General features: G+C 33.0%; 4 protein-coding genes across 6 annotated transcripts; all 4 read left to right on the forward strand.

Moving 5' to 3' along the window:
* Window positions 1–3,986: 3,986 nt before the first annotated feature.
* Window positions 3,987–4,920, forward strand: LOC115707978 (uncharacterized). Its single transcript, XM_030636102.2, has 2 exons — window positions 3,987–4,142; window positions 4,482–4,920. The coding sequence occupies exons 1-2, from the start codon at window positions 4,109–4,111 to the stop codon at window positions 4,718–4,720; spliced, it is 273 nt and encodes a 90-aa protein (XP_030491962.2). The 5' UTR covers window positions 3,987–4,108; the 3' UTR covers window positions 4,721–4,920.
* Window positions 4,921–5,324: 404 nt separating this feature from the next.
* Window positions 5,325–7,560, forward strand: LOC115707977 (EPIDERMAL PATTERNING FACTOR-like protein 3). Of its 2 annotated transcripts, XM_030636101.2 has the most exons (3): window positions 5,325–6,636; window positions 6,824–6,962; window positions 7,160–7,560. In XM_030636101.2, the coding sequence occupies exons 2-3, from the start codon at window positions 6,845–6,847 to the stop codon at window positions 7,432–7,434; spliced, it is 393 nt and encodes a 130-aa protein (XP_030491961.2). In that variant the 5' UTR covers window positions 5,325–6,636; window positions 6,824–6,844; the 3' UTR covers window positions 7,435–7,560. The 2 variants fall into 2 exon arrangements, with proteins under 2 accessions (XP_030491961.2, XP_060964361.1); XM_061108378.1 differs by having other exon boundaries at window positions 6,049–6,962.
* A 709-nt stretch (window positions 7,561–8,269) lies between these two features.
* Window positions 8,270–10,559, forward strand: LOC115708132 (coatomer subunit zeta-1). The gene is made up of 6 exons (XM_030636330.2): window positions 8,270–8,499; window positions 8,947–9,106; window positions 9,476–9,623; window positions 9,724–9,801; window positions 9,943–10,027; window positions 10,171–10,559. Exons 1-6 carry the CDS (start codon window positions 8,476–8,478, stop codon window positions 10,228–10,230), a joined length of 555 nt encoding a protein of 184 aa, XP_030492190.1. The 5' UTR covers window positions 8,270–8,475; the 3' UTR covers window positions 10,231–10,559.
* A 10,296-nt stretch (window positions 10,560–20,855) lies between these two features.
* On the forward strand, window positions 20,856–27,043 carry LOC115707009 (probable phospholipid-transporting ATPase 4). 2 transcript variants are annotated; one of them, XM_030634804.2, is made up of 11 exons: window positions 20,856–21,262; window positions 21,928–23,889; window positions 23,976–24,086; window positions 24,205–24,481; window positions 24,571–24,659; window positions 24,776–24,863; window positions 24,930–25,166; window positions 25,294–25,419; window positions 25,568–25,666; window positions 25,835–26,026; window positions 26,114–27,043. In XM_030634804.2, exons 2-11 carry the CDS (start codon window positions 22,079–22,081, stop codon window positions 26,786–26,788), a joined length of 3,705 nt encoding a protein of 1,234 aa, XP_030490664.2. In that variant the 5' UTR covers window positions 20,856–21,262; window positions 21,928–22,078; the 3' UTR covers window positions 26,789–27,043. The 2 variants fall into 2 exon arrangements, with proteins under 2 accessions (XP_030490664.2, XP_030490665.2); XM_030634805.2 differs by having other exon boundaries at window positions 24,957–25,166.
* Window positions 27,044–27,922: the final 879 nt, after the last annotated feature.

Below are 27,922 nucleotides of genomic sequence, written 5' to 3' on the forward strand. Positions count from 1 at the left end.
TTTGAGCATTTGACTAAGGGACATTGAGTTAGTCTGTTAATGCACAAATTCAGGCTTTTCGATTTCAAAATTTGCTTTTTTGGTATGTTTAGTCTAATGTATTATATAAATTTACAGATGGGAATAATTGGAGAATGTGCAATTTCAAGAACCTTGACTTTTTAGGTAGGATTTATGATTTACATATTAGAAATAATAAAGTTCCACCCTATGAATACATGGGAAACATAATGTTCTTGTGCAAGAAAGGGATGTCCCAACATTTCATAAAATTTGGTTTTGAATGTTCCCAACATTTCATAATGTTCTGTGTTGTAGATCAAAAAGATGAGGAAATGATATATTAAAATCATTCCCATTCACCCTTACCTGTTTATACTATGCAGACGACCAAGCTTTCAAAAAAACTTGCCTTGCGAATTGATGGGATGGTTAGAGATTTTTGGTGGGGCCATGAGCAAGGAAATCGAGGTATCTGCCTTAAAGCCTGGGATCAGTTGTGCTTTCCAAAATCTCACGGTGGCCTTGGGTTTAGGAAAACCGTGGAGATGAACCAGGCCTTTTTGGCCAAATGGGGATGGGATCTCCTAAATGAGAATCAGTCCCTTTGTTGTCAGGTCCTAAGTGCAAAATATATGAGGGGCAGAAAGTTTTTTGATTGTACAATTAGGAGTTCTGACTCCTGGTTCTGGAGAAATGTCGTGAGTACAAAAGAAATCTTAAAAAAGGGGGCTTGTAAACTAATTGCGAATGGGAGAGATACTAGCATTTGGAATGACCCTTGGATCATCCATGGGTGTACTTTCTTCCCTAAACTCAATCATAACCCCCGAGGAGAGCCTGAATTTGTGGCTGATCTTCTCTTACCCGATGGGAACTGGGACACCAGAAAGCTGAATGATCTCTTTGACAAGGAAACTGTTGGTAGCATCTTAAAGGGTGGTAAGCCAAATTGTCAGGGTAAGGATAGGTGGGTTTGGACAAGAGACCCTAAGGGGGTGTTTTCAACTAAGTCTGCCTACCTTATCCAAGCCTTGGGGAGAGCTGCTTTAGGGAATGTAGCTCCGGTTATGTGGAACAAGCTGTGGAACTCTAAAATTTTGGAACGTCATAAAGTCCTTTGGTGGAGCATCCTTTCTAATGCTCTCCCTCTGAGGGTCCTTCTTGCTAGGAGAATGAATATTGATGAGATTTCATGCCCCATTTGTGGGGTCGGGGATGAGACTATGGAACACCTATTTCTTTACTGCAATTTTGCATCCCACCTATGGCGGGCTTCCCCGTGGGGTGTTATGCCGGTCTTAGACTCTGGAGCCCGTATGTGGGATTGGGTTAGCTTTCTTTGGAACCTTAAATCTAGAGGGGTGGACACTGATGATTTGTTTCTTTATGCTTCCATAGTGGTTGACACGATCTGGAGGGCTCGTAATGACAAAGTCCACAACAACACTTTGGGAAGCTTAACTCATTATATTGACTCTATCTCTTGTTGTTACGCAGACTATAGCTCCTGTTTGTCCATGCCGCCTCAGGATGCTGTTTCTCCTGTTTGGTCCCCCCCCGCCAGAGGATTGGGTCAAAATCAACTGCGACGTTCGTGTCGGAGGTGATTCTATGTGTGTGGTGGCGATTGCGAGGGATCATAAGGAGTCTATCTTGTGGGTGGCCTCTAAGATGCTTCACTTTGCTGATTCTCTTATTGGGGAAGCGGCGGCCTGCTTATTAGCTATGGAGACGGCGGTCTCAAGGCACCATCCTTTTGTTATGGTGGAGAGCGATTCAGAATGTGTGATCAAAAACCTAAAAGGTGGTGAATCTTTGTGGGGGCTTGAAAACTATACAAAACAATGTAATCTTCTCTCTACTTTGATGGTTTGCTGTAATTTTTCTTTTATTACTAGAAATTGTAATTTTGTGGCCCATAATGTGGCTAATTGGGCATTTGCCAACAATATTATCGGTATGGTAGAGATATCTACTATTCCGACTGCTATCCTTTGTAATGACCGCGAGGTCTAACTCTTTTTATTGATTTATAAACGCTTTTATTCAAAAAAAAAAAAAAAAATCATTCCCATTCACTTGAGATTTGGACAATATTCAATTTTGAGAGTCACCAGGGAAAGAATAGAAAGTACGAAATTGATCTAATTTTGGGTAATATTGCCACTTCTTACAATTATTACTTTAACTCCAATTCAATAAATTTATCCAATGAAGAATCCCAATCTCACACACACCCATGAAACCCCACCACACCATGCATCTCTTTTAGGATAGAACCAATGATTCTCATAAAAGCACTCATAACTTTTTCCAAGAGACATTATATGTGCTTTTCTTTTTGTCTTCATTCTTACTTTTGTAAATACTTTGCTGAATGTTGTAATCAAATTAAGTATGAAATTATATTGGGATTAGTATATTATTAGTGATTAAATTAGGTGGCGTTTGGTAACACTTTTTTAATCAGTTTTCTGTTTTTAAAATTGAAAAAGTGAAAATATTTTTCAAAAACATGTTCTATAAATCTGTTTTTACTTTTCAAATTTTTAATTGAGAATCAAATTTTTTTTTAAAAAAAAATCACTTTCAATATTTTTTTAAACAGTTTTTTTTTTTCTTAATCAATATTTTGGACTTTGATCAAACCCTGACCCAAATTCTCCCACGACCTTACCCATCCTCTGACCTTAACCGGAATTCGACCCCGGACCTAGACCCGATGTAAATAAAATCAAAAAATAAAAATAAAAATAAACTTTACATAACACATTTTTGTTTTCTGTTTTTAAAATTGAAAAACAAAAGTAGTTACAGAACGCATTTTTATTTTTCAAAAATAAAATTTTTAAAAACAAAAATTTTGCTTTCATTTTGTGATTAAAAAATTATAAAATAAAAGTGTTAACACCTTAATATTTTTTATTATAAAAAAGTTTTATTATCAAAAATAAGCATTAGTGATATAATTTATCAATTATTGAGATTTTATTAAATTCTAAGTGTGTCATACATGTTATATGTGAATTTTAGTATTTTCATAATAGTGGAAATTCGACAGTTGGCCAATAGTATCACTTTGATACGATTTAGCATCTTAAATTCAGCGAGTTAAAATTTATAAATAATTAAAATATCGAAATTATGCGGGATATTTGATTATGACCAATTTATTCCTAATTTAAAGATAACTTAAAAGTTAAGGGCCTTTTTTGACTCAAAAAAAAAAAATAGTTAAGGGCGTTTTTAGAATTTGTCACCTAAGCTTTATTTGATAATTATTCAAATTAGTGTATTTTGTAGAGAAATAAGAGATTTTATGCTGAAGTTAAAAATTAGAAGAAACATGATTAACATCACTCAAAGTAATTCTTTCTTTCTCCTAACTCTCCCTAATTCCCTTTGGCACTAAGAAATCCCAAGAAGAACAAACATTTTTAGATCAACTCAAATTAATTTTGGCAAGGAATTCAGCTAGTTTTTTGAGGAGAACTGATTATCAAGATTAAGGTAATCCTAGAAGACCATGAATTTGTTACTTTTGAAGTAAATTTTGGTTTGTGCATGATTTTGGTGAATTTATCGGTTTTTATGGTCCACATTAGAGTTATAAAAGTGGAAGCAATTTTTATTTAATATGAACTATAAGTCCAAAGATTTCAATATATAGATTAAATCAAAACTAATGAAAGAAAGATAATACCTCTTAAGATCTTTTAGTACAATTAACGAATATCATCCAATCAAAAAAAATTAGTTTTTAGTTTATTTTTATAAATAGTCGTGTATATTATAGTTTCTATAAATTTTCTATACAGTTGTGGATCGGATGAAAAAAAAAATATTGGATTGGATCGGATTAGTGTTAAGCATCACTCGTGCTCAATAGCAATGCTTTTGATTAAGATACACCGAACTAAAGAGACGTGGACAGCTGATCTTTATCCACGTGTTACTCAAATCCATCGTTAAATGATCAGTAGCGAGGTGAGGGAGGGTCCACGGAAAGTCTGCTTGGATGCATCCTAGCTCAAACAATAACAATCTTAAAAAGAAACGTTTCTAAAACATTCGCTTTCTTATATTCCTAGATAGATAAACTCTAATGGCGGAACCGAAAGCAGCACCAACGACTTCAGGTATTATTATTATTCTTATCACTCAATTTTAAACCTAGTTGTGATGATGGCTTTTGGGTAAAACATACCACCTACATGTGAGCCCAACGTTTTTGGAATTAGGTATAGGCGTGTAGCTATATTTTCAAGAACAATCATCTTTAGTAGTTATTGAAGTGTGGGTTTTGTGTACTCATAATTTTCTGCTCATAAATAATACTTGATTTAATTGTATATAAGTAATGAAATTTACTGGCTTCTTTTATCTTGGGATTTCTTGAAGCAAAAAGTTATTCATAATTTCTTATTTCAAAATTGAAATGCATATTAAATTGTATGGGTTTTTGTAATGAATGGTAGATGAAAATGTAAAAGCACCAAACTTGTTGGAGAGAGCAAAAGAAGAGATTGAGGCAGTAGCCCATGCTCATAAATCCCCTACCCATGATAAAGAAACGCATGGAACCAGTGATGACATTGATGAGAATACCCAGATAGATGAAGTCAAAGGTCCAGGTGTATTTCAACGAATTAAAGAGGAAATTGAGGCCCTTTTCTCTGCAATTCTTCCAAAGAAAGAGTCCAAAAGTGACAAGTAAAGTAGTCCCATTTGCAATATTGTTACAACTTATAATATTTGGCTTGGTTTTATGTATCATGTATGTTTTGATTTGCTTTACAATATAATGTGAAAACATTGTAGTTTGGAATGCAATTTTTCTTCTTATTTATTAAATGTAGTCATCCTATTCTACATAAGTGATTTCAGTTAATTAGATGAGCTCCTTTGTTAACTGTGTCTTTTAATATCTATCTGGTTATTTAGTACAATGGTAGTACAATGAGAAGCATTTCCAGTTTCCATAATATTTTCCTTATACCATTTTGTTAATCTAATCCAAAAGGCAAGATACTGTAGTAGAATAGTAACGTAATTATCTGTTACCTTATCAGAGTAAGGACAGTATTTTAAAAATCTCACTCTGTCTGTCTGCAGCCTAATTCAGATTTTGAATGACAAATTGAGATTTCATGTATAGATTTAAAACGATGAAAAATCAAATCCATCCATTCATTCATGAAGTCCCAGTTCTATTTTCCTATTTCTTTTCTTCTTTTGGATTAGGTGAGTTGTTTATGATGTTCTTAATCACATTTTTGGATCATTAAATTGACCAATGCTTTCTTTCACTCTCTCTGTAGTTTTCAGGTCTAAGAGTAATGCTGGCTGGCTGACTTAGGTAACTGGCCTACTGCTCAGCACAGCTAATTAATACACAGTCACTATTTTTCCTTCCACGCTAGAATCAATGCAAGGTTGAAAAATACATATGGTTTACGTTTATCTTTTCAGTCTGCTGTTAGGCCTTTTCTTTATCTGCTGATGATATTTGACTTGTCAATTTTTTTTTATTATAATGCCTCTGAGCAGGCCACTATTATTTTTTCCATTTAGTGAAAGAAAAAAAAAATGGAACCTTGTATAAACTATACATACAACATTAAAATTCTAAATTAGCTACTGCTCTATAGCAGTAGCAGTTAGCAGTTAGCAGTGTTCACTATGTCATTACATCAATCCAATTTTGTAAGATTGAGGCATGCAATCAAGATTTGTAAGTTAACTTAGCAAACTAACCAGAACAGCTCAAACTTCAAAAACACATGTCTAACAACTATAACCTCGATCTTACATAGTAATTTTTTTTTCACAGTTGAGCTTATTAACATGCTTTCTGAGTAGCTTCTCAATCTTCCTAGGCATTGTTTCCTCTTTATGTTTCTTCTTCATGTTACAATAAATGTTTATATATTATCATTCAATGAAGGTGATCATATCTGAGCATAAATGCTATCTTCTCTGTTGTATTTCCAAATGGAAGGCTCAGATTAGAGGGTGGTACATTAGCTCCATTGTTTCCCACATCCCTTCCTAGCTGTAAAAAAGTTTGACCCAAGTTCTTCATTAATACCATTAACTAACTCATTAAATTCTTTCGTACTGGTCTGGTATCAGCCAATAGGGAAGCTTTCTCTTTAACCCTCTTTATGCTAAAAATAATAAACAAAAAAAGGCTTCCTGCCTCGGGATTTCCATTTCCTCACAAGGGAATTTAAGTATCAGAAGATAACTTGTATATTTATATATTAAAACAAAAAAAGGCTCTGCAGTCTAGGCAGTAGGCACCAAAGATTTATTCTGATTCAGAGACTCATAGGGTGTAGCAGGTTTCTCCCAGACCCCCCAAAAAGAGTGCTTCTGTTCTTGGACCAAAAGCATCACCCTCACATACTAGTATACTAGTATTCTCTTCTTCATTTTCATTCAAGACAGAGTGAAGATAGGCTATGTGGAAGGGCGAGAATCCAAATGGTAGAGAGGATCACAGTAAACAGATTGGTCACAAGAGTCTTGTCAAATGAAACGAGGAAGCTTTATTTTGATAGGGAAGAAGAATCAATTGCTTGACAAGTAAACTCTAAAGTCTCTCTACTCAGTTCAAGTTAGCTCAAGGTAAACTAAATAGATATATTCCCCCTAGCTTATTCTTGGGAAAAGGAATATTTTTCTTTTTGTTTTCTTGTTCAGCTTACTCACCCTTATAAATCCATGCTATCATGCATGTAATCCTGAATAAGTATGATTTTCTCTCTTTGTTGCTCCTTAATTATTTGACATTGGAAAATCATATCATACTCAGCATCATCATTCAACCATACAAATGAAGGGAAGGTTTGGTTTTCTCATAATAGCTCTGCAAATGGTGTACTTGGTTGCTGCAACTAGCAGGACTTTTCCACCAACTGATAGTATTACTGTTGATCATGTTCATCCAGCAGGTTAAGTAGCTACCACCATCTTTACTTAGAATAACATGGTTTCTTTAACCTTATCATTTGTCTTTTCCCATATAATACATGATCTCATTTGTGTTTTCTTTTTTCTCTGCAACTCTCTGATTCTCACACCTTTAGCTATTGGGCTCTCATATATTCTGTTAAAAAGTTTCTGAATTATTCTTTCCTTACTGAATCAGGTCCAGGCCAGAGCCTGCAGTCTATGAAACCAACATCAAAAGAGGTGAAGAACAGAAAGGAGGAGGCAAATATGAATGAACCAGAAAAATACAAAGGGGTAGGAAAAATAGGTTCAAGTCCACCAAGCTGTGAGCACAAGTGTTATGGATGTGTTCCTTGTGAGGCCATACAAGTTCCAACCACCAGCAGACATAACCATATAGGGATCCAATATGCGAATTATGAACCAGAGGATTGGAAATGCAAATGTGGCTTATCATTGTATAGCCCATAATGAACAAAATTACTCTAAAACTACTATGTTTTCCACCATTGTATTATCAAAATCATCAACAATCTCATCTGTACAAAGAGTATTAAAGTGATTTTTATTATATTATTGATGGATCTCTTCTTGACCCTTATGGCTATCTTTATAAAAGTTTAGATTTCAAGAGCCCCGGAATCTCATTTCTCTTTCATTTACTTACAAATTGAACTTATTTTTTTTAAAGCTAATAATAATAGTAATAAAACAAATTTTAATAGAATTACATAACAAATTTTCCAGGTTCCTTTTAGTGTGGAGGCTTTAAATTTGATAGATCTTTTAGAGTTACCATTAAAATTTTCATGAAATAGAAGTTTAAATTTGATATTAGCTAAAATATACATTATTATTTACTATAAAATTTTAAACTCGATACAAAAATGAAAATAATTTCATAACAAAATTTTTGGAGGCTTTAATTTTTATAGATTTTTTTAGAGTTACCATTAAAATTTTCATAAATAGAAGATTAAATTTTATAAAACATAAGAATAAAAAATTCTAATCGTCCATTTTTTTAACTAAAATTCATTACTTCAAACAACATTACACAGATTTTGAGGAATCATTTAAAAGTACTATAAAAACTCTCAAAATATTATAATTTGTCAAACTAATATGTAATTAAATACTTTACATACATTATTATACAAGTTGTTAATACAATAATGTAATAAGCTTAAATATTTATTCTCAAAAAAAAGCTTAAATATTTATTCTCAAGAAAAAGCTTAAATATTTAAAGTTTTAGACTTTTTTTAGCAATATAGAGTAGATTTTAACTAGAATAGAACGATTTCATAAGAATATTTTTATACGTATAATATAAAAAATAAAAAAGTTGAAAATAACAAATAGACACTCGTTAATTTATTTATTTATTTTTGCTGAAAGAGACACTCCTTAATTGGTCATTTGTCTTTCTTTTAAAAACAAATCGAAGAACCCAACTCCCTTCTCCATTAGCGAACTCTGCAAATTCCCCCGATCTGGTATATCGTCGAAATGGGCAGTATTTACAACAATTATGTAAGTTTCGCTCTCTTTTTCTTTTACAGTTCTGTCATAAGATTTGTTTCAAGGCTATTCGTTGTAAAGATCTATTCACCGAGTTAAATTTTTGAGTCGGGAAGTATTCCCTTCTTTTTTTCAGAACGTTCTTACAAATTTCTGTTACTTTTAGGTGTGATTATCGACCTTTGATTGTCCCATTTATAGATCTGTGTATTAGAGTTGGATTCGAACCTTGACAGATAATGTATTAAGAAGATAATGTATTTGACTTTATACAAAATCATTTCGTCATTAGATGTTTCTATGGAACGTTTTTGTTCTTTCTGAAATGGGGTTTATTTATTTGGTAAAATGCCTCAAAACTTAGAAGAGGTTTTCTATATAAGTGATCATCAGCATTATTTTGGTTCTCATATTGGTATTGAAACACTAAGTAATTTTATTTTATTGCTTTTCTGATAGGATTTGAGCCCTTCGGTGAAAAACATTCTTTTACTAGACTCTGAGGGGCAGCGTGTTGCTGTAAGGTATTACACAGATGAGTGGCCAACACTTACTCATAAACTAGCTTTTGAAAAATCTGTCTTCCACAGGACTTTGAAGTCAAATCCCCGTACAGAAGGTATGCTTCTAATTGATTATACAGACATGATTTTTACAATTTTGTCATGGTCCGAGATATAGAAGTTTGGGTTAAAAGATTTGAATCAATATACAGTACTGATCCAAAAATAATGTAAAAAAACTTAGGTGCTTCATTCCTTATATTCTATTGTTTTGTATGTGCAAGAGATGTTTCTCATTGTTTTAGACTAAGATAATCCCCTTTGTATTGCCACAAGATTCGTACTTTGGAAATATGATAGAACTTGCAGTCTTGCACTACTATAGCCGCTTTGCAAATGAATTTTCTTTATCAATTTGTTATTGGATTAGGATGTACTAAGATGCCTGCATTCTTTTTAATGTTGAAAGTAATTATGATATGCAGCGGAGATAGCGATGTTCGACGACAAAATTGTTATTTATAAGTTTGTCCAGGACCTTCACTTCTATGTGACAGGAGGGGAAGACGAAAATGAGCTTATTTTATCCACAGTTCTTCAGGGTTTCTTTGATGCAGTTTCTCTCATCTTGAGGTGCTACTCTGGTTATTTACTGTTTTGCCTTCATTTGAATGCTTTGTCTTATCACTTATTTTCTCATCTTGTGATTTTGTTCTGCTTTGTCCTTGTATAGGAATACTGTTGATAAACGGGAAGCACTTGAGAATTTGGATCTTATACTGTTATGTCTTGATGAGATTGTTGATGGAGGGTATGATCCTTTTCACATATTAAAAGTCCCGTTTTTGAGTTTTCAACCAATGTTCTTTATACCATAATGACTTCATTACATAAACTATCACATGTTTCCTTTAATTCCACTTGATATTAATCTATTTGGTTCGATTTCCAGGATAATCCTTGAAACCGATCCCAATGTCATTGCTGGAAAAGTTGCAAGCCATAGCATGGATGCTGATGCACCCTTAGCTGAGCAGGTAATACTAATACTATGACACTTATAATATCTCATAAAATGGAAAGAAATTATGTTAGCATACATATGCTATGAGAAGCTCAAACTTTCTATCTTTGATCTTTGGTATAATCCCAACATTTGCTTTTCTAATTTCTGCTGCAGACTATAACTCAGGCATGGGCTACAGCGAGGGAGCATTTATCCAGAACCCTTCTCAACTGAGTTGACAAAGGGTTAAAAAGGAAAAGAAAAAATGATCGTTTATACATATGTTTCATCTCATCATTTTTGTAATATTTGTTTCATTTCTTTGACAGTTTGACAGTTTCTTAGACTCTCTAGTTCCCATTTTTAAATTAGTGGCTCATTTTGTATTGGGCCTTATTTTCTTCATTTTGGGCTTCATTATTGGTTGGATTGAGAGAGATTCTTTTTAATAACTTCACTTGCCTAATGGGCTTGGGAATACATTTTAAATCACTTTGTGTGACTTCATTCTTGTCATGCTCTAGATGATTTTATTGCTAAATATTCTAAATTGTTTTGCATAATGAACAACTGTATCATTTTCATTTCTATGTTAGGGACATTCGGACATTGCAGGGGTCATATGGATTATTGGGTTTGGAAGAGGCAAGGCAAGTAGGAGTAGCTTCTTCCACAGGCACTTGTGTTAACACAAGGCATAAAACTAATTTCAAAATTCAAATATCATGAAATCATAAATTTGTTCTTCAACCACCCCAATCAGAAACAACATCCTTATCTGTCATCCAAAATTAATGCCCCACGAGCCAAAACTTATTGATGAAAGCAAAATAAAATAATTGGACGATTGTAGATAACTTTGTGGACATTTTGGTTGTTAACGCTTGGCCTATGCTAAAATCATAATGAATCAAAATTATTGCTTTATATGTATGTGTCAAATCAATTAACAATAGCCCTTTAATGCTTTTTTGTGGGTCTTGTGAGAGAATGCTGTTCATTATTTATGAGAGAAAGGTTTGGTTTTTTTAATATTTATTGACACTATAGTTATGGAAGAGAATGAGCCAAAGCATGAGATAAACGTTTAGTTCTGTCCATTTCAATTACTATTTCCCCAACAGTTAATTTTAGACTATTTTGCAATCAAAAAAGCAAGTCTTCAGAATCACTCTTTCCCCAAATTTTTCTTACAACTCTCAATCCTCCTAATTTTCTGTTTGAATTTTCTCCTCCTTTTATTATCAATTTAATATGAATCTATGACTGCATGGGCCTCTTTTTCAGTGCTAAAGCATTAAAAGCCTATAGTTGATACAAGTTAAGATACATGACATTACAGTGATATATTTCCTGTCAGAAATTTCCAAAGCCTTAAAATCCTTCCAGATGTTAAGACGGCACACGTGCTTAAAATTTGGACACTAACCCAACCTACTGGAGCCATAGATTAAGAGTCAATATTAAGAAAAGTCAACATATCAGACGGTTCAGAATGGTGACAACAACCCCTCTCTCCTTACGCGTTTATAACTTTACATCATTTTTTGTCAAGTCCCATTCGTTTTTGAATAATTCCTCCCAATAGACTCTTCATTAAAACCCAAAATAAAAAAAAAATGAAAGAAGAGAAAAATCAAACATTAACATATTCGAAGTATATTAAAATATCAAGGTTGGGTTCCATTATAAATAAATATCTACCTACAATGACATACCCATTCCTTACGTAATTAGTTCATCTTACTAAAATAAATTTATCTAGTCAAATTTTGTCAGTATTTGCATCATTTCAACAATTTTGCCGAAAATATATATATATATATATTCTTCAAAATTAAAAAAAAAATGAATAGTGTCATTATTATGAATTTTTATTTCAAGTCAGCAAAAATATAATAATTATGAATTTCTGTAATTTCACATCATGTAACCAAAGGAAGACCTTATTAGACTTTGTAGCTAAGAGTGGAAAATATGTATTATTTGTTGTCTAATTTTTAAAATAATTGTTGTGGTAGCTAAGTAATAGTATTAGGTAAGAGAGAGAGTGTGTGGTAATTAATTAATAATAATTCTTATTTTGAAGTGATTTTATAATATTTCAGCTGCTTAACCGCTAAGTCCATATTCTAATCCTGAAAATAATGGAGAAGTTTGGTCATGGAATTCAACAAAGACGAGCATGCAACTTGCTTTTGTTTTCCTTACCCAAAAAAAAAAAAAAAGCATGACTAGTAATGTAATGAATGATCTATTGATCCACTATATGGATGGTAAATTAAAATTAATAAAAAAATAAGAAGAGGAATTTGCCTAGAAAGCCCCTTAAAGGAACAAAATGGATAAAGCAAATTTCAAGTTAAGAGTAGATAAAGTAATTGACTTTTTCTTTTTATTGCTCAAGAGAAAAAGGCTACACAGCATGTGCAAAAGTAAATTATAATTAGTAGATATTGCTTATTAAAAAAAAAATTAATATAACACCATAATTTTCCAATTTACAAACAAACATAGCTATATACCTAATACAAAGTATTATGTTGTATTTTTTCCAAAGTAGACTAAAAACACTTTGTATTTTTATTTATTTATTTATTTATTATTATTACTTGCATCTTTTAATTTTGCTCACGTTATTTGAACTTTGGTTGCACAACTATAAAAATTTGAAATTTTGACTCAATTATATAGGTTTATTGTAAAACTAATATATATATGTTTAATTATCATGAATGAATGTAGATGTTAATGTTATCACACGGGCCTATGATTTATTTAATGTTTTACAAAGTATTTTTAATGTATGAATAAATTAATAATAACACAAAATATACCATAAAAATTAATATCATACAAAAAAAAAAATAGAATCGATTCAATCGGATACAATTAAGAAACTCAGGCCACCACACAAGTCTTTTGTGTGGTTTCTTATTTAATATAAAGCCAATTTTGTCAAAAAGTGGTCTGCTATAATTTTTAGTCTCTGAAAATTGATCTAATTTCTTGTTATTGTATTACGAGAGAACAATTAATAAATAAAAATAAAAAAAGCATATTAAACAATTCGGAGTTCCGCAAGTAAAATAAGGTTGTGTAACAATTTATGCATATAAAAGCCAAAAAAAAAAGTTTTTAATATATATTTCATGTCTGTTTTTTTTTCTTTTCTTTTCTTTTTTAGAAAAAAGAAATGTTGTCCGTGTGAGTTATTGCACCTTTGGTCGAATTTAGAATTCTATGGATATCGATAGTTGTAATTGGGATCCCCGAGCCTATATTAGTTCTAAATAAGATGGAATATATTGTGGTATCTCAATAAATTCGAATAAAAAGTAAACAAAAATAAAGAATTTTGGGACCTTAAAAAAGAAGAACCAAATAATGTGGGACCGTTATGCCCTCCAACATATTTATTTTGTACGTACTTCTTCTGTGTTTGTTGCCTACTAGGAGGGAAAAGTGGATTGAAATTTGAAAGAATCAAATAAGAAAAAAAGACAACTTATTAAAAAAAAATGAAGATAAGGGATGGTTGGAGAGTTTATATTTTTTAAACACGAGATTGTGATCAAGAGAGGAAAAGGTAGGAGAGTGGAATATAATCTCAAATCATCTAATTAGGCTGAATTATATTTAATTATAAAAATTAGATATGATTATACTTAAATTTGATTAGGTTTAGAAAATTATATGTTAATTGGATTAGTCGGTTTTTCATTATTTTCTCACTCCTCATTTTTTTCATATTATTTTTTTTCATTGCTTTCTCTCTCACCATTCTCTCTTTCATCACTTTTTCTCTTACCTCTCTCTCTCTCTCTCTCTCTCTCTCTCTCTCTCTCTCTCTCTCTCTCTCTCTCTCTCTCTCTCTCTCTCTCTCTCTCTCTCTCTCTCTCTCTCTCTCTCTCTCTCTCTCTCTCTCTCTTCAAGGTCAACATTGGGGATTGGGGCCAGAGTCCATACCCGATTTGGTGCCAAGGTTTAGGTCTAGGGTCAAAGTCTGTGTCCGGGGCTGGTGCCGAGGTTCGGGTCTGGGTACGAGTCCAAGTTCTAGGTTCGGGTCTAACTCTGGGATTTGGGCTGGGGTCTCGTTCTGAGTTAAGTATCGAGGTATGTGTCCGAGGTTGAGGTCGGGGTCGGTTGTGGGGTTCACATCTGGGTCTAGTGTCGAAGTTTGCGCCCGTGTCTGAGTTTGATGTCAGAGTTTGAGTTTGGCGTCAAGGTTCAAGTTCAGGGTCTGGGTTCGGTTACTGAGGTCTCGGGTCAGGTTAGGTCCGTGTTATGGGTCTGGGGTCTGGGACTAGGATTTGGGTCCGGGTCCAGCTCTAGATCCAAGGTTGATGTCGTGTCTTGTTTATATCGGGTCTCAAAGTATTGAAGTATTTTTTAAAAAATAAAATAAAAATAAAAATTATTTTTAGAAAAGAAAAAAGCAAACGCGACTGTGTTTCAACAACTTCAAAAAGTATTTTTTTTTCTTATTTTTAAAAATAAAATTTTGAGAAGAAAAAACTCAAACTATCCAAAAAAATACTCTAAGTTTGCATTTGGTAAGAATTATTTAAATATTTTTCTGTTTTTTAATGAAAGAAATTAATATACTTGTTTTTTTTAAAAAAAATCAAATTGAAAAATAAAGGCAAATTATTTTTAAAATTTATCTAAACATTTTTTAATCATAATTAATTTTTTTATTTACTTCATTTTCTCTCTTACCGTACCACTATTTCTCAACTCACTTTCTTCTCAAAGCAAATATTTACCATACGAATTTTTAGGATTACTATTTCTCAACTCACTTTCTTCTCATTTTTCTTTTTCAAAAATCAAAAATAAATAAAAAGAAATTTTAAATTTGTACAATCCCTGTTTCAAAATATATATAGAAAAAAATAATAATATATAATCCAATTACTTAAATTTGATAGTGATTTATAACATTTAATCCTTACACTACACTTAAAATCCATGTTTGTCTTCTCAAAGTTAACTATTTAAAATTCTTTAGTAAAGCTTCAAGTTTCAACATTTTAAATTATTACTTACCTCTTTCTTTAAAAAATATTGGAGGAAATATAAGAAAAATAAAATATTTCACCAATTATTTTTATTAAATATAAGATCAAAATAACAATTTTATTTATCGAACGAATACAAGTGAGCTATTCAAAATAACAACTAATCATATGAATAAATAAAATATAATGCTATATAGGGCAGGCTATATTATTAATAGACATTCCTTACTTTATAAATAATTGATACCTATGCTTTATTTATTTATTTATTTATTTATTTTTCTTTCATAAGTATATCATATTTTTTTTTCTCTGTAATAAATAACTTTATTTGTATTTTGTGCGTGTTAGGCTAAACAAAAATCTCAAACTTTGAACGTTTGACCAGTCATTGTAATACTATTGTCCCCCTGTGTACAAATTAAAATTGCAAGCAACCGAATTACCGAAGAGCATGTCAGTCCAAATCAATAAATCATTATCCTATAATAATTTAATAAATATAGAAATATATACATTTTAAAATTAAATAAAAAAAATCATCAACATGTGAAAGGGACATTTTAAATCCACCTGGTTAACTTACCCTTATCCCATGAATTAATAAAATTGTTTATTTAAAAAAGGGAAATTTGCGGCAAAAGTCCCCAAAAAGTTCACGTTGATACAGATTAGTCCACAAGGTCCAAAAATAGCGGCAATAGTCCTCAAGGTCACACTTTTTATTTGTCCGTTGGTCTCCAAGTTAACAGATCCGTTAAACCCAATTCAAATGCCACGTGTCGAAATATTATTGGTGGATATTATTATTTTAATTTAAAAAAATAAAAATAAAAATTAATAAATAATTTTAAAAAAATTTCTTTTTTTTTTCTTTTTCTTTTTCTTTCTTTTCTTCTTCGTTTTCTTCTTCTTCAACCCAACCTAATCAGCCCTAACCTCACTCCAGCCAGCCCTAACCTCACTCCAGCCCCGAAACCCAGCCATCCCGACTGCTAACTCCGGCCAGCCCTAACCTCACTCCAGCCCCGAAACCATGGTGGGCATTTTGGAAAATGTGCGGCCAATCAAGTAACCATCCCAAGAAGCTCGAGGCTCGTCGAAGGAGTATCTTGGGTCGTCAAATGGCATACGACTCGCATCCAACGACATTCGACCGGCGCCGAGCGAGAACCGAGGATCAGTATCGCAGGAACGACGACCGAAGCCGTAGTCGGCGATCTCATACTGGGTTTCTCTAAACTGTCTTCCGATTGGTTTCTCCACTGGCAATGTGGCTAAACTGCCACCATTTTGACGCTTCTTCATCTTCTGCTTCTGTCTCCATTTCTGCAATTTTTTGCTGAAAATCGAAGCTACAGACCAAAAACTACCTGCAATCTCCTTCAAATCCCTCTTTTTGGTTTGTGCATCGAGATCTATGTGGTCGGGGGTTGTGGTTGGGATTGTGGGGTCGGGGCTGGAGTGGGGTTAGGGCTGGCCGGAGTTAGCAGTCGGGATGTGGTTGTGGTTGGGGTTGTGGGTTGTGGTGGTGCTCTGGTCACACTTTGTGGCTGATTAGGTTGGGTTGAAGAAGAAGAAAACGAAGAAGAAAAGAAAGAAAAAGAAAGAGAAAAGAAAAAGAAAAAAAAAAGAAATTTTTTTAAAATTATTTATTAATTTTTATTTTTATTTTTTTAAATTAAAATAATAATATCCACCAATAATATTTCGACACGTGGCATTTGAATTGGGTTTAACGGATCTGTTAACTTGGAGACCAACGGACAAATAAAAAGTGTGACCTTGAGGACTATTGCCGCTATTTTTGGACCTTGGGGACTAATCTGTATCAACGTGAACTTTTTGGGGACTTTTGCCGCAAATTTTCCTTTAAAAAATGATTGTAATATATTCATCATTGTCGAGTCTTTTAACATTACATGATAATTAATTTACAAACCTTATAATTAATGCATGTCATGTGCAAATATGTTTCTTTCAGTTAAGAAACAATAAGAAAAATCCATATCATTGTGTCTACCATTGTTCATTTTGGTTTAAAATAAAGAGTGTAAATTAATAAAGTAAACTTTGAACATGTTATATTGACACCTTTTCAATAAAAGGTTTGTGTCTCTGATTTTAGTATTTATATATTTTGATCAACACAAATCTTTAACATAAATACAAAAATATGTATATATATCTAATAACAAAAATATGTATATATATATCTAACAACAACTTATAAATAATAATGACACACGATTTTGTTCCGTGATACTTTTACGGAATGTATTTTATATTACATTAGATGAGTCTCAGAGTACATTAGATCAGTGTCAGTGTACGTTATTATTTTTTAACTCTAATTGCACTTAGATCAATCTCAGCCTCAGATCAAATAACTCCCTCATTAACGATTATCGTACATCACAAAATATATTTCATAAAAGTACAATTACGAAACAAAATCATTTCCTTATAAAAATATTACTAATCAAATATAATATGCCCTAGCTTTATGATTAACTAAGAGCAGGCCACATAAACTAGTTGAACATAAAAAATTATGGAGTGACTAATGAGAAAGTAAGTGTTTAATTTACGTGATTGGCTTTAATAGCTGGAAAATTCACCACGTGGAGTGGAGTGGGAGACCTGATCGTGGGGCCCACCATTGTTGTTGTTAATTAAATAGTGTATTGACAGCCGTCCGATGATTTGGCGAATCGCATTAGAATTGTTTTGAAAGTCATCAGATTTTATTACATGCAGACAAACACATACCCATTATAAATTCATATCTTGTTTTGATGGATTTTGACTAACACAAGAAATGGTCTCAATCAACCAAATACATGATCATGTACATGGGCATTATCTTTTATGTTTGGCCATTCACCACAATTTTACACACACATTACATGCTCTGTTCTTTTTTCAAAGATTTGCCCAAAAATATCTTAGCTTTTATAAGTTTGTTAATGTAAATTGTAAATTAAAAAAAAAAATTAAGAGAGAGACTCACCTAGATTTTAGGTCGAATATAGGAGGAGATATTTTTAAGATTTTCCCTAAAAAGAATATGTAAAAATATGTCTTAAATTTGGGAAAAAAATGTAAATGTTATATTTAGCACCATTTTTTTATTGTGCTCCGATCTAAGATAAAAATTGACATTAAAAAAATAATTATTATTAATGATAAGTAATAACTTAAATATACATTATTAAAAATAATTATAATAAGTGTTTCAATAAAATGATATAATATTGCAATTAAAAATATTTATCAAAAAGTGGTCATAGATATAATTTAGTTTCACACTTAACTTCACAAATGTTATAAAAAATTATTTATTAATAATGCTCAATGACAATATTATAAATAAAAAATATGTATTAATTTTGTGTCAAATTTAATAAAATGATATATCTTAACTTTTTAGCTTGTGAAAAATTCTACAGAAATTTAGCATAGTATTAGAGAAACATTTTTAACAAAAATACTAATATATAATTTTACACATCTTATTTAACATCTCTACATTGAAAATGCTTTATGAGGTAACAACTAACAACTTCCATTACTACAAATAACAACTACCATTAAAAAAATTAATGCAAACAACTAAACCTTAACACATTATTGTGTTAGTTTTTAATTATTAGAATATTTGTTTACTAATCATATATTAGTATCAAACATAATAAAGATCTGAAATCATACAAAAAGATTGCTGATCTAACTTACTCCAATTCATTTAAAGATCATTGACTTCTAGGGTTGTTTCTATTTGCTAGATTTATTAATTATCCTCTCTCTTTTAAAAAAACTAATTCATTTATCATCCCCTTATTGTCAAATAGTTCCTAAAAAAAAAACACTGGGAAAATGATATTAATACTAAACTATCCACTTGAAGAAGAATAAATAAATCATATACTAAATTCTTTTGATCTAAACTAATCTCTCAACATCATTCTTATTCTTCTTAACAAAAAAAAAAGAGGTTTTCTTAAGAGTTCTTCTTTCTTTTTAAGATGACGTGGCAAGGGACAAGAATATTTGAGAATTGAATAATATATGAGTATTGTTATAAGTCACCAATAATACACAAAACTACTTTGAGGTGGTATTTGCAATTCGTTAACAATATTTTTTAAAAGTTATTATGTTAAGGAACACCTTATATCATACTATTATTTGTATAATTTAATATCAAATCTTACATATTTTAATTTAATAAATAATATAAAAAAAATACTAACCACTTAAAAATACGGTGTTAGGCAAGCTTGAATGGTTTTAATATTTCTTATAGAGAAATGTTAAAAGGCAACTATACTTTTGTAATGCGCATGGAGCGGGGAATTGGTTGGGAGTGCTGTGCTCCCCCGTCCACATCCCCGTTAAGGATTTTAATCCCCATCCCTGCTTATTCTCCCTCGGAGATGGGACGGGGAATCCCTAATAGGAGTGGGGACGAGACAGGAATCTCCTAATAAAAAAATAAAATTTATAATGTACAAAAATATTAAACTACATAAAAATTAAAATATTACACATTAATTTTTATTCAATAAAATAATTATTATCCAAAACACAACTTTAACTTCATTAAAAAAAAATACTAATGTACTAAAAAAATACAAAATAAATTATAAATTATAAAGGCTAATTAGGATTTTTGCCCCCTGAACTTTTAAAGTCATTGAAAATGTCCCCTGAACTATTGAGATTGTTGGATTTAAGGATTTTTTTTCTAATTTTAGTAAAAAAGTCTAACATTGATGAAAGTTCAGGGGGAATAATTTAGTGCATGTCAAAGTTCAAAGGGCATGATTTGGTAGATATCAAAGCTTGGGGAACATGGTTTAGTACATAAACAATCATTGAAATAGTAAAATTAAATAAAATTAGACAAAAGTCCTTAAATCCAACAATCTCAATAGATCAACGGGCATTTTCAATGGCTTTAATAGTTCAGGGAGCATGATTTGGTACATGTCAAAGTTCAGGGGGCAAAAATCCTAATTAGCCAATTATAAAACATTACTAGAAATATAAGATAAAATACTAAACGGGTTCCTTTCGGGATGGAGAGTGTGATCCCCATTCTTGCCCCGTTTAACATTCGGGAACAAAAAATAATCTTCGTCACCGCCCTGTTCTCCATTTAGATGGGGAATCCCCGCTCTATCAGGGCCAAGTCCCCACAGAGTCCATCCCCGTAAGAAAAATATGCATTCCTAACTATAAGTATAATTTAATATTGAATCTTATTTATTTTATTTCTATAAATATTATAAAAAAAAACATTAATCAATTATAACACAACAATTCATGGCAACATGGATGGCAATGCTCTTTCTTATAGGATATAGTCTCAAGGACAAGCTATCTGCCACACCTAGCATTTAATTTATTAATGTAAAATCAATCATATAAAAGAGTAGGTGTTTTTTCCTTCATTTTTTAAAAAAGAATTTTGAAGAAAAAAAAAAACTCTCGACAAAGTAAGGCAGAATATATAAATCCAAAATATATTTTTATATTTTTATTTTTTTACAATGTAACTAAGATGGCAGAAGACTGGCCACGTAGGATGAACGGGACCCACAGTGGTGTTTGTGGGGTCAAAAAGGTGGGACAGACTGGTTCTTGATTGGCTGCAGAAGAATTAAAAAAATTAAATAAAGAGAAAGTCTTGTTGCCAGGTCATTTCAAGTTTGCCCTGACCAATCTTTTAATTTTCCCATTTTAGAATTTATTGAGAAAAATTAATTATTTTTTTATTAAAATAGGTTAAAATCGGGTGGGAAAAATAATAATATAAATATAGGAAAAGGAGGGCCCGGAATTTCCTGGCATTGGCTCAGACTTCAGGACGGTGAGAAAGAGAGAGAGAGAGATAGAGAAGGAGAAAGAGAAAGGAAAAGAGAAAGAGAAGAAAGGGAAATAGAGAGAGATAGAGAGACGAAGAGAGAGAAAGTCTCTCTTTTATGTTTTTTTTGCCTAAACCCCTGTCCTCTCTCTGTCTCTCTCTTTCTCTCTCTAGAATCTCTCTTTTCTTCAGTTTTTTTTTTTTTTTTATCTCTACACTTTCTTCTCTCCCTTCCTCATTGATCTGCAACCTCAACCTAGCTCTCTCCCTCTCTCTCCCTTCCCCCTTCTCTCTCTCTATCTCCCTCGCCCCTGACAAGGATAATTTGTCTTTGTATTGTCATTGACATGAATGAGCCTCTTCGTTTCAGGTAACCCGTTTTGTTTTTTGTTTTTTGTTTTCTGGGTCGGATTTAGTTTTGTTCGTTTTAATGTGAATACGTTTTAATTGATTTGAAGGCTTTTTTTTTGGTACGAGGATTGTGGACTTGAATTTATGATTGCTCTTTGAGCTGGACATTGTACAATTTTCTTTTTCTTCTTTTTATTTTCTCTCTTTTACAGCTCTAAATAAATTTTCTTAGATTTTTTTTTTTTTGGATTAATGCAGTATTGGGTTTGGAAAATTCTTAATAAGCTTTAAAAAACTTTCATAATTTTCTCTTTGGTTTTGGATTTTTTTTTTTAATTAGAGAGGATGGAAAAGTAAGTAGGATTACATTCCACTCTATTTCATTTATATTATGTATCTATAATCTAGGCAAATTTTGTCTGTTCTCAGATTTGGCTAAAACTTTAATTCATTACTCAAATCTGAAGTTTTGAAAAAGTTAGAAATCTGGGTATACAACGCATTTAGATTATAGCTCCAACAAAGAGGCGACTTTTTTCATCTTCTTTTCTCTCTCTCTTTTTTTTTTCCTTCCCGTTATTTATTTATTTATTTTTGAAAGTCTTTATTTTTGCATTTCAATTTTGATGCACTACTTTTGATTTTGCTTGCTGGGTTTGATAATACAATGGTATTGTTTTGCAGGAATTTGTGAAAATTCAATCTGGGATTTCTGCAAATCGGGCCTTTGAAAGAGAAATTTGCCATAATCCCAAAAGGGGAGACGAAGATTTGGGTATTCTTTCAGGTGGGTATGTACCAACTCTAATTTATTTTGAGTTGAAACTGGTGAGAGATGACGAGGGGAAGGATAAGGGCTAAGCTCCGGCAGAGCAACTTGTACACATTCAATTGCCTCCGGCCAAGTGCCACTGCAACAGATGGCCCGCTTCCGATCCCAGGTCCTGGCCACTCAAGAACTATATTTTGTAATCAACCTCTTCTCCATCGTAAGAAGCCTTTGAAATATTGCTCTAATTTTATATCAACCACCAAGTACAATCCCATTACGTTCTTGCCCAAAGCGCTTTTTGAACAGTTTAGACGGGTTGCCAATGTATATTTTCTTTTGGCTGCTATTATCTCTCTCACGGCCGTTTCTCCATTCTCTCCAGTGAGCATGATTGCTCCTTTAGCCTTTGTTGTTGGGCTTAGTATGGCAAAGGAAGCTTTGGAAGATTGGCGTAGGTTTTTGCAGGATATGAAAGTCAATCTTCGGAAAGTGAGTGTTCATAAAGGAGGTGGTGTTTTTGGCTACAGGCCCTGGCATAAGATTTCAGTTGGAGATGTTCTGAAGGTTGAAAAGGATCAGTTCTTTCCTGCAGATTTACTTTTGTTATCCTCAAGTTATGAGGATGGGATTTGCTACGTGGAGACTATGAACTTAGATGGTGAGACAAATTTGAAGGTAAAAAGATGTTTGGAAGTTACTTTACCTTTAGATGATGATGAGTCTTTCAAAGATTTCAAAGGTACAATCCAATGTGAAGACCCGAACCCCAATCTCTACTCCTTTGTGGGTAATCTTGATCTTGACCGTCAGGTTTTTCCTCTTGATCCTAGTCAGATTCTCCTCAGAGACTCGAAGCTGAGGAATACAGCTTATGTGTATGGGGTGGTGATATTTACTGGACATGATAGCAAAGTCATGCAGAATGCAACAAAGTCACCTTCAAAAAGAAGCAGAATAGAGAAAAAGATGGATTATATAATATACCTCCTTTTCAGCATGCTTGTGTTTATTTCCATGGTGAGCTCAATTGGTTTTGCTATAAAGACAAGGTTGCACACGCCTGATGCATGGTACTTGCAACCTAAAAATGCTGAAGATATGTATAATCCGGAAAAACCTGCCTTGGCAGGACTTATTCATCTAGTTACCGCTCTCATCCTGTATGGATATTTGATACCTATATCCCTTTATGTTTCCATTGAGCTTGTGAAGGTTTTACAAGCCACCTTCATTAACCAAGATATTCACATGTATTGTGAAGAGACTGGGAATCCTGCTCAAGCACGGACATCAAATTTAAATGAGGAATTGGGTCAGGTTGACACCATCCTCTCTGATAAAACAGGTACTTTGACCTGCAATCAGATGGACTTCCTAAAGTGTTCCATTGCTGGCTCTCCATATGGCGTGCGCTCAAGTGAAGTTGAACTTGCTGCAGCAAAACAAATGGCTATTGACCTCGGAGAGCACGATGATGAGTTTTCCAACTTCCCTATGCCGAAAAATAGTGCACCTAGTTCATGGGATAATAAGATGGCTTCAGAAATAGAGCTGGAGAATGTTGTTACTCCTACCTACGGAAAGGACCATAAACCTGCCATAAAGGGATTTAGCTTTGAAGACAGCCGTCTTATGAATGGAAATTGGTTGAATGAGCCAAATGCAGATGTCCTATTGTTGTTTTTCCGGATATTAGGAGTTTGCCACACTGCAATTCCTGATCTAAATGAAGAGACTGGTGTTCTTACTTATGAAGCAGAGTCACCCGATGAAGGAGCTTTTCTTGTTGCAGCAAGAGAATTTGGTTTCGAGTTCTGTAAAAGAACTCAGTCCAGTGTGTTTGTCCGGGAAAGGTATCCCTCTTCTGTTGAAAGGTAAGAATGTGATTCAGCTGTTCAATTGGGCATTCTATTATATCGTGTTTCCTTCTCCTGATATCTGAACATTTCCTTGTTAATAGGGAGTACAAAATTCTGAGCATGCTGGATTTCACCAGCAAAAGGAAGCGAATGTCAGTAATTGTGCGGGATGAAGATGGGCAAATATTTCTTCTATGCAAAGGTGCTGACAGGTCAGCGACACAATTCTTGATTATATCTCCCCTTCAATAGGAAAAAGAAGAGAAGTTGCTTGGTTTCTAACTTTTAACTCTCTGATCATTTGCATTATCCTTTGGTTAATATATACAGCATTATATTTGAGCGGCTATCAAAGAATGGGAAAATGTATGAAGAAATGACTTCTAAACATTTGAATGAATATGGAGAAGCTGGGTTGCGTACATTGGCACTTGCTTACAGAAAGCTGGAGGAGTCTGAGTACTCTGCTTGGAACAATGAATTTCAGAAAGCAAAAGCATCCATGGGAGCTGATAGAGAAACTGTGCTTGAACAAGTATCGGATATGATTGAGAGAGAGTTGATTCTTGTTGGTGCTACTGCTGTTGAAGACAAATTGCAAAAAGGAGTATGCGCATTGAACTCTTTATCTTATCTTGTTTATAACATCTCCTTGAAAATCAATTTTTAACTTGAATTTCTTTTGCTTTTGATTAGGTGCCCCAGTGCATAGATAAACTTGCACAAGCTGGTCTCAAACTTTGGGTTCTTACAGGAGATAAGATGGAAACTGCAATAAACATAGGGTTTGTCTCTAATCAATAATTAGGCATAACATTTTTCCAAGTTCATGTTTCTCAAATTGGACAAAATCTAAGATGATTTATTATAACAAAAGATGTAATTTTGTTTCATGATTCAGGTATGCATGTAGTTTACTGCGACAGGGCATGAAGAGGATCTGTATATCAACGGCTACCTCAGACACATTAGCCCAAGATAGCAAAGAGGTATATATTTTGCTTAAAAAGTGTAGGTGCTTTTGTTTTTTGGAGATTAGTTTCATTTTAGGTTAGACCTTTTTGTTGTTTGCCAATGAACAGGCTGTGAAAGAGAACATTCTCAATCAAATTACTAATGCCTCGAGAATGGTCAAGTTAGAGAAAGATCCTCATGCTGCATTTGCACTGATTATTGATGGGAAAACTTTAAGCTATGCTTTAGAGGATGATATGAAGCTTCTTTTCTTGGGATTAGCAGTCGACTGTGCATCTGTTATATGTTGTCGTGTTTCTCCTAGACAAAAGGCAATGGTAAGGTTTAGGTTTACTTATCCTAAGATTTTCATTTGTCAGTTTCAAGACCACACAAATCTTTCTCTTGTTTATTTTCCGCGCACTACTCACAATCTTTCATTTTGATCGTTACTTTTTTAATCAGGTGACAAGGTTAGTGAAAGAAGGAACCGGAAAAACCACCTTAGCAATTGGTGATGGTGCAAATGATGTCGGTATGATTCAAGAAGCTGATATTGGGGTTGGGATCAGTGGGGTTGAAGGTATGCAGGTTGGTGCCATATCTGACTGAGTCCTTTTTATTTAATAACGTCTTTATAATTATTTTCATTGACATTAAAATGTTCACATCCTGTTTTCTGCTGTTAGAAACAATGTATATTTCTGTATTTACAATAAATCTCATTAACTGTTTGTAGGCTGTAATGGCTAGTGACTTTTCTATCGCTCAGTTTCGGTTCTTGGAGAGACTTTTGGTTGTTCATGGGCATTGGTGCTACAAGAGGATTGCTCAGATGGTAGTAAACATGTGCTTATCATATGTTTTTGATTTTTTATGTTAATACCTGCATCTCTCCACTAAAATTAACTTGCTCAATACTTGCAAGATTTATAAATACAACAAATTGGAAGGTGGTTGTATTCGGTAAAAGTTTTTCTTACAAAGGTTCTTTTTTTGGCATTAGGTTTGCTATTTCTTCTACAAAAATATTGCATTTGGTCTCACCTTGTTTTACTTCGAGGCATTTACGGGCTTCTCTGGGCAATCAATGTACGATGATTGGTACATGCTATCATTCAACGTCATTCTTACCTCATTGCCAGTCATTTCACTTGGAGTATTTGAACAAGATGTGTCATCTGAGGTCTGCCTACAGGTTAGTTCTATTAGTTTTTACTTTAGAAAGTATGTGTACGTTTTCAGGTAACCCTTCTATTATACTTATTGATCATCTCTTCTACAGTTCCCTGCATTGTATCAGCAAGGACCGAAAAACTTGTTCTTTGACTGGTACAGAATATTGGGGTGGATGGGCAACGGTGTCTATTCCTCTCTCATAATCTTTTTCCTCAACATTATCATATTCTATGACCAAGCTTTTCGTCCTGGAGGCCAGACGGCTGACATGACTGTCATGGGAACCGCCATGTTCACTTGCATCATATGGGCCGTGAACTGCCAAATTGCACTCACAATGAGTCACTTTACATGGATCCAACACCTCTTGGTCTGGGGCAGCATAGCAATGTGGTATCTGTTTCTCTTGCTTTATGGCATGATGTCTCCGACTTACTCAGGCAATGCATTCAAGATTTTGATTGAAGCTCTCGGCCCTGCACCTCTCTTTTGGTCATCGACCCTGTTAGTAACAGCTGCCTGTAATCTCCCTTACCTAGCTCACATATCCTTCCAAAGATGTTTCAATCCCATGGATCACCATATTATCCAAGAAATTAAATACTACAAGAAAGATCTCGAGGATCAACGCATGTGGACAAGAGAACGATCCAAAGCAAGACAAGAAACTAAGATCGGATTCACAGCTAGGGTGGATGCCAAGATCAGGCAATTAAGAGGGAGACTTCATAAGAAGCAGACATCCATCATCATTCAAAACGCAGCAGACTCTACGTTGTGACATACTTATCAATTTTGATTTATTATTTTTTTTCTCTTAAATTTTTTTTAGGCTTTCTCACAGTTTGCAGTCTTATATAGGAGCCGCTCTTTCTGTTTCTTTCTTGGCCATTTGTTTATTCAGTTAAGTGGGGTCGCTTAAAGTCCCATTCATTATAGAGAGAAAAACGTTGGAGTTGTTGTATGTACTATGTACAATATCTTACAAAATTTGAAGAGTTAACAACTTGTGAAATATAGTTGATACCTATATCTACATCTGGCTGTTTCTTTTCCTTTTCTGGTTTCTATTGTATTTGTATAATACGTTGTATTTATTATTTAATGGCAAAAAAATAATGCATCCAAAGGTTATATATAAATATATCTATTCTTTGTTAATGATTTTGTGATATGCCTCTTCTAGAGGTTCTCTGACAAAAGTCTTGTTGTGTAAAAACAGACCTACGACTTAGATCATCAATTCGTTTGACTAAGATTGTTTGAAATTGTTAAAAGTGGTAAATTTATAGTATTAATGGGTTTGGAGAAATCATTCAAAGCCTGAAATGAACTAACAAAGTTGGTATTATCTAGTGTTGTTTTTGCTTGTTTTGTTCTATTATAGTATATATGACTAACACATAATTTAGTTCAGTATATGCACTGAAACTGAAAGTAGATTACCTTATTTGACTTGAGGATATTATATCATATCTACTGCTGCCTCATGATTTTTCTTGTAATATTAATTTTTTAAAAAAATTAAAAATATTATAAAAAATTAAAAAAATCAGAAAAAAAAAATTAAAAATATTTTTTTTTACTTTTTTTTTTTCTTTTTCCTTTTCTTTTCTTTTTTTTTTCTTTATTTTTTCTTCTTCTTTCTTCTTCGTTTTTCTTCTTTTTCCTTGTGGTCAGATTCGACCACCATTACTAAAATTAAAGCTCAACCTTTCCATTAACCTCTCCATTAGGGTTTCAAAAGCTCAACCTTTTCCCACCAATTCCTTCTCTCTCCTTCTCTTTCACCTCTTCTCTTCACTCCCTCACTATAACCACTCCTCACTTTCAGAAACCCATTACAGAGACCTCTTATTCACCACCATTGATAAAAAGCCCTGGGCTTTTTCCTCTTCCACCAAATGGGTCTCCC

Source organism: Cannabis sativa, chromosome 1 (genome assembly GCF_029168945.1).
Source record: "Cannabis sativa cultivar Pink pepper isolate KNU-18-1 chromosome 1, ASM2916894v1, whole genome shotgun sequence".
Classification (NCBI taxonomy): Eukaryota; Viridiplantae; Streptophyta; class Magnoliopsida; order Rosales; family Cannabaceae; genus Cannabis; species Cannabis sativa.

Coding starts and splice junctions, on each gene's coding strand:
- LOC115707978 (XM_030636102.2), top strand. CDS start 4,109: ATGGCGGAACCGAAAGCAGCACCAACGACTTCAG. Junction 4,143..4,481: donor AGCAGCACCAACGACTTCAG/GTATTATTATTA, acceptor AATGAATGGTAG/ATGAAAATGTAAAAGCACCA.
- LOC115707977 (XM_030636101.2), top strand. CDS start 6,845: ATGAAGGGAAGGTTTGGTTTTCTCATAATAGCTCTGCAAATGGTGTAC. Junction 6,963..7,159: donor TGATCATGTTCATCCAGCAG/GTTAAGTAGCTA, acceptor TTACTGAATCAG/GTCCAGGCCAGAGCCTGCAG.
- LOC115708132 (XM_030636330.2), top strand. CDS start 8,476: ATGGGCAGTATTTACAACAATTAT. Junction 8,500..8,946: donor GCAGTATTTACAACAATTAT/GTAAGTTTCGCT, acceptor CTTTTCTGATAG/GATTTGAGCCCTTCGGTGAA. Junction 9,107..9,475: donor GTCAAATCCCCGTACAGAAG/GTATGCTTCTAA, acceptor TATGATATGCAG/CGGAGATAGCGATGTTCGAC.
- LOC115707009 (XM_030634804.2), top strand. CDS start 22,079: ATGACGAGGGGAAGGATAAGGGCTAAGCTCCGGCAGAGCAACTTGTAC. Junction 24,482..24,570: donor AAGACAAATTGCAAAAAGGA/GTATGCGCATTG, acceptor GCTTTTGATTAG/GTGCCCCAGTGCATAGATAA. Junction 26,027..26,113: donor CATCTGAGGTCTGCCTACAG/GTTAGTTCTATT, acceptor TCTCTTCTACAG/TTCCCTGCATTGTATCAGCA.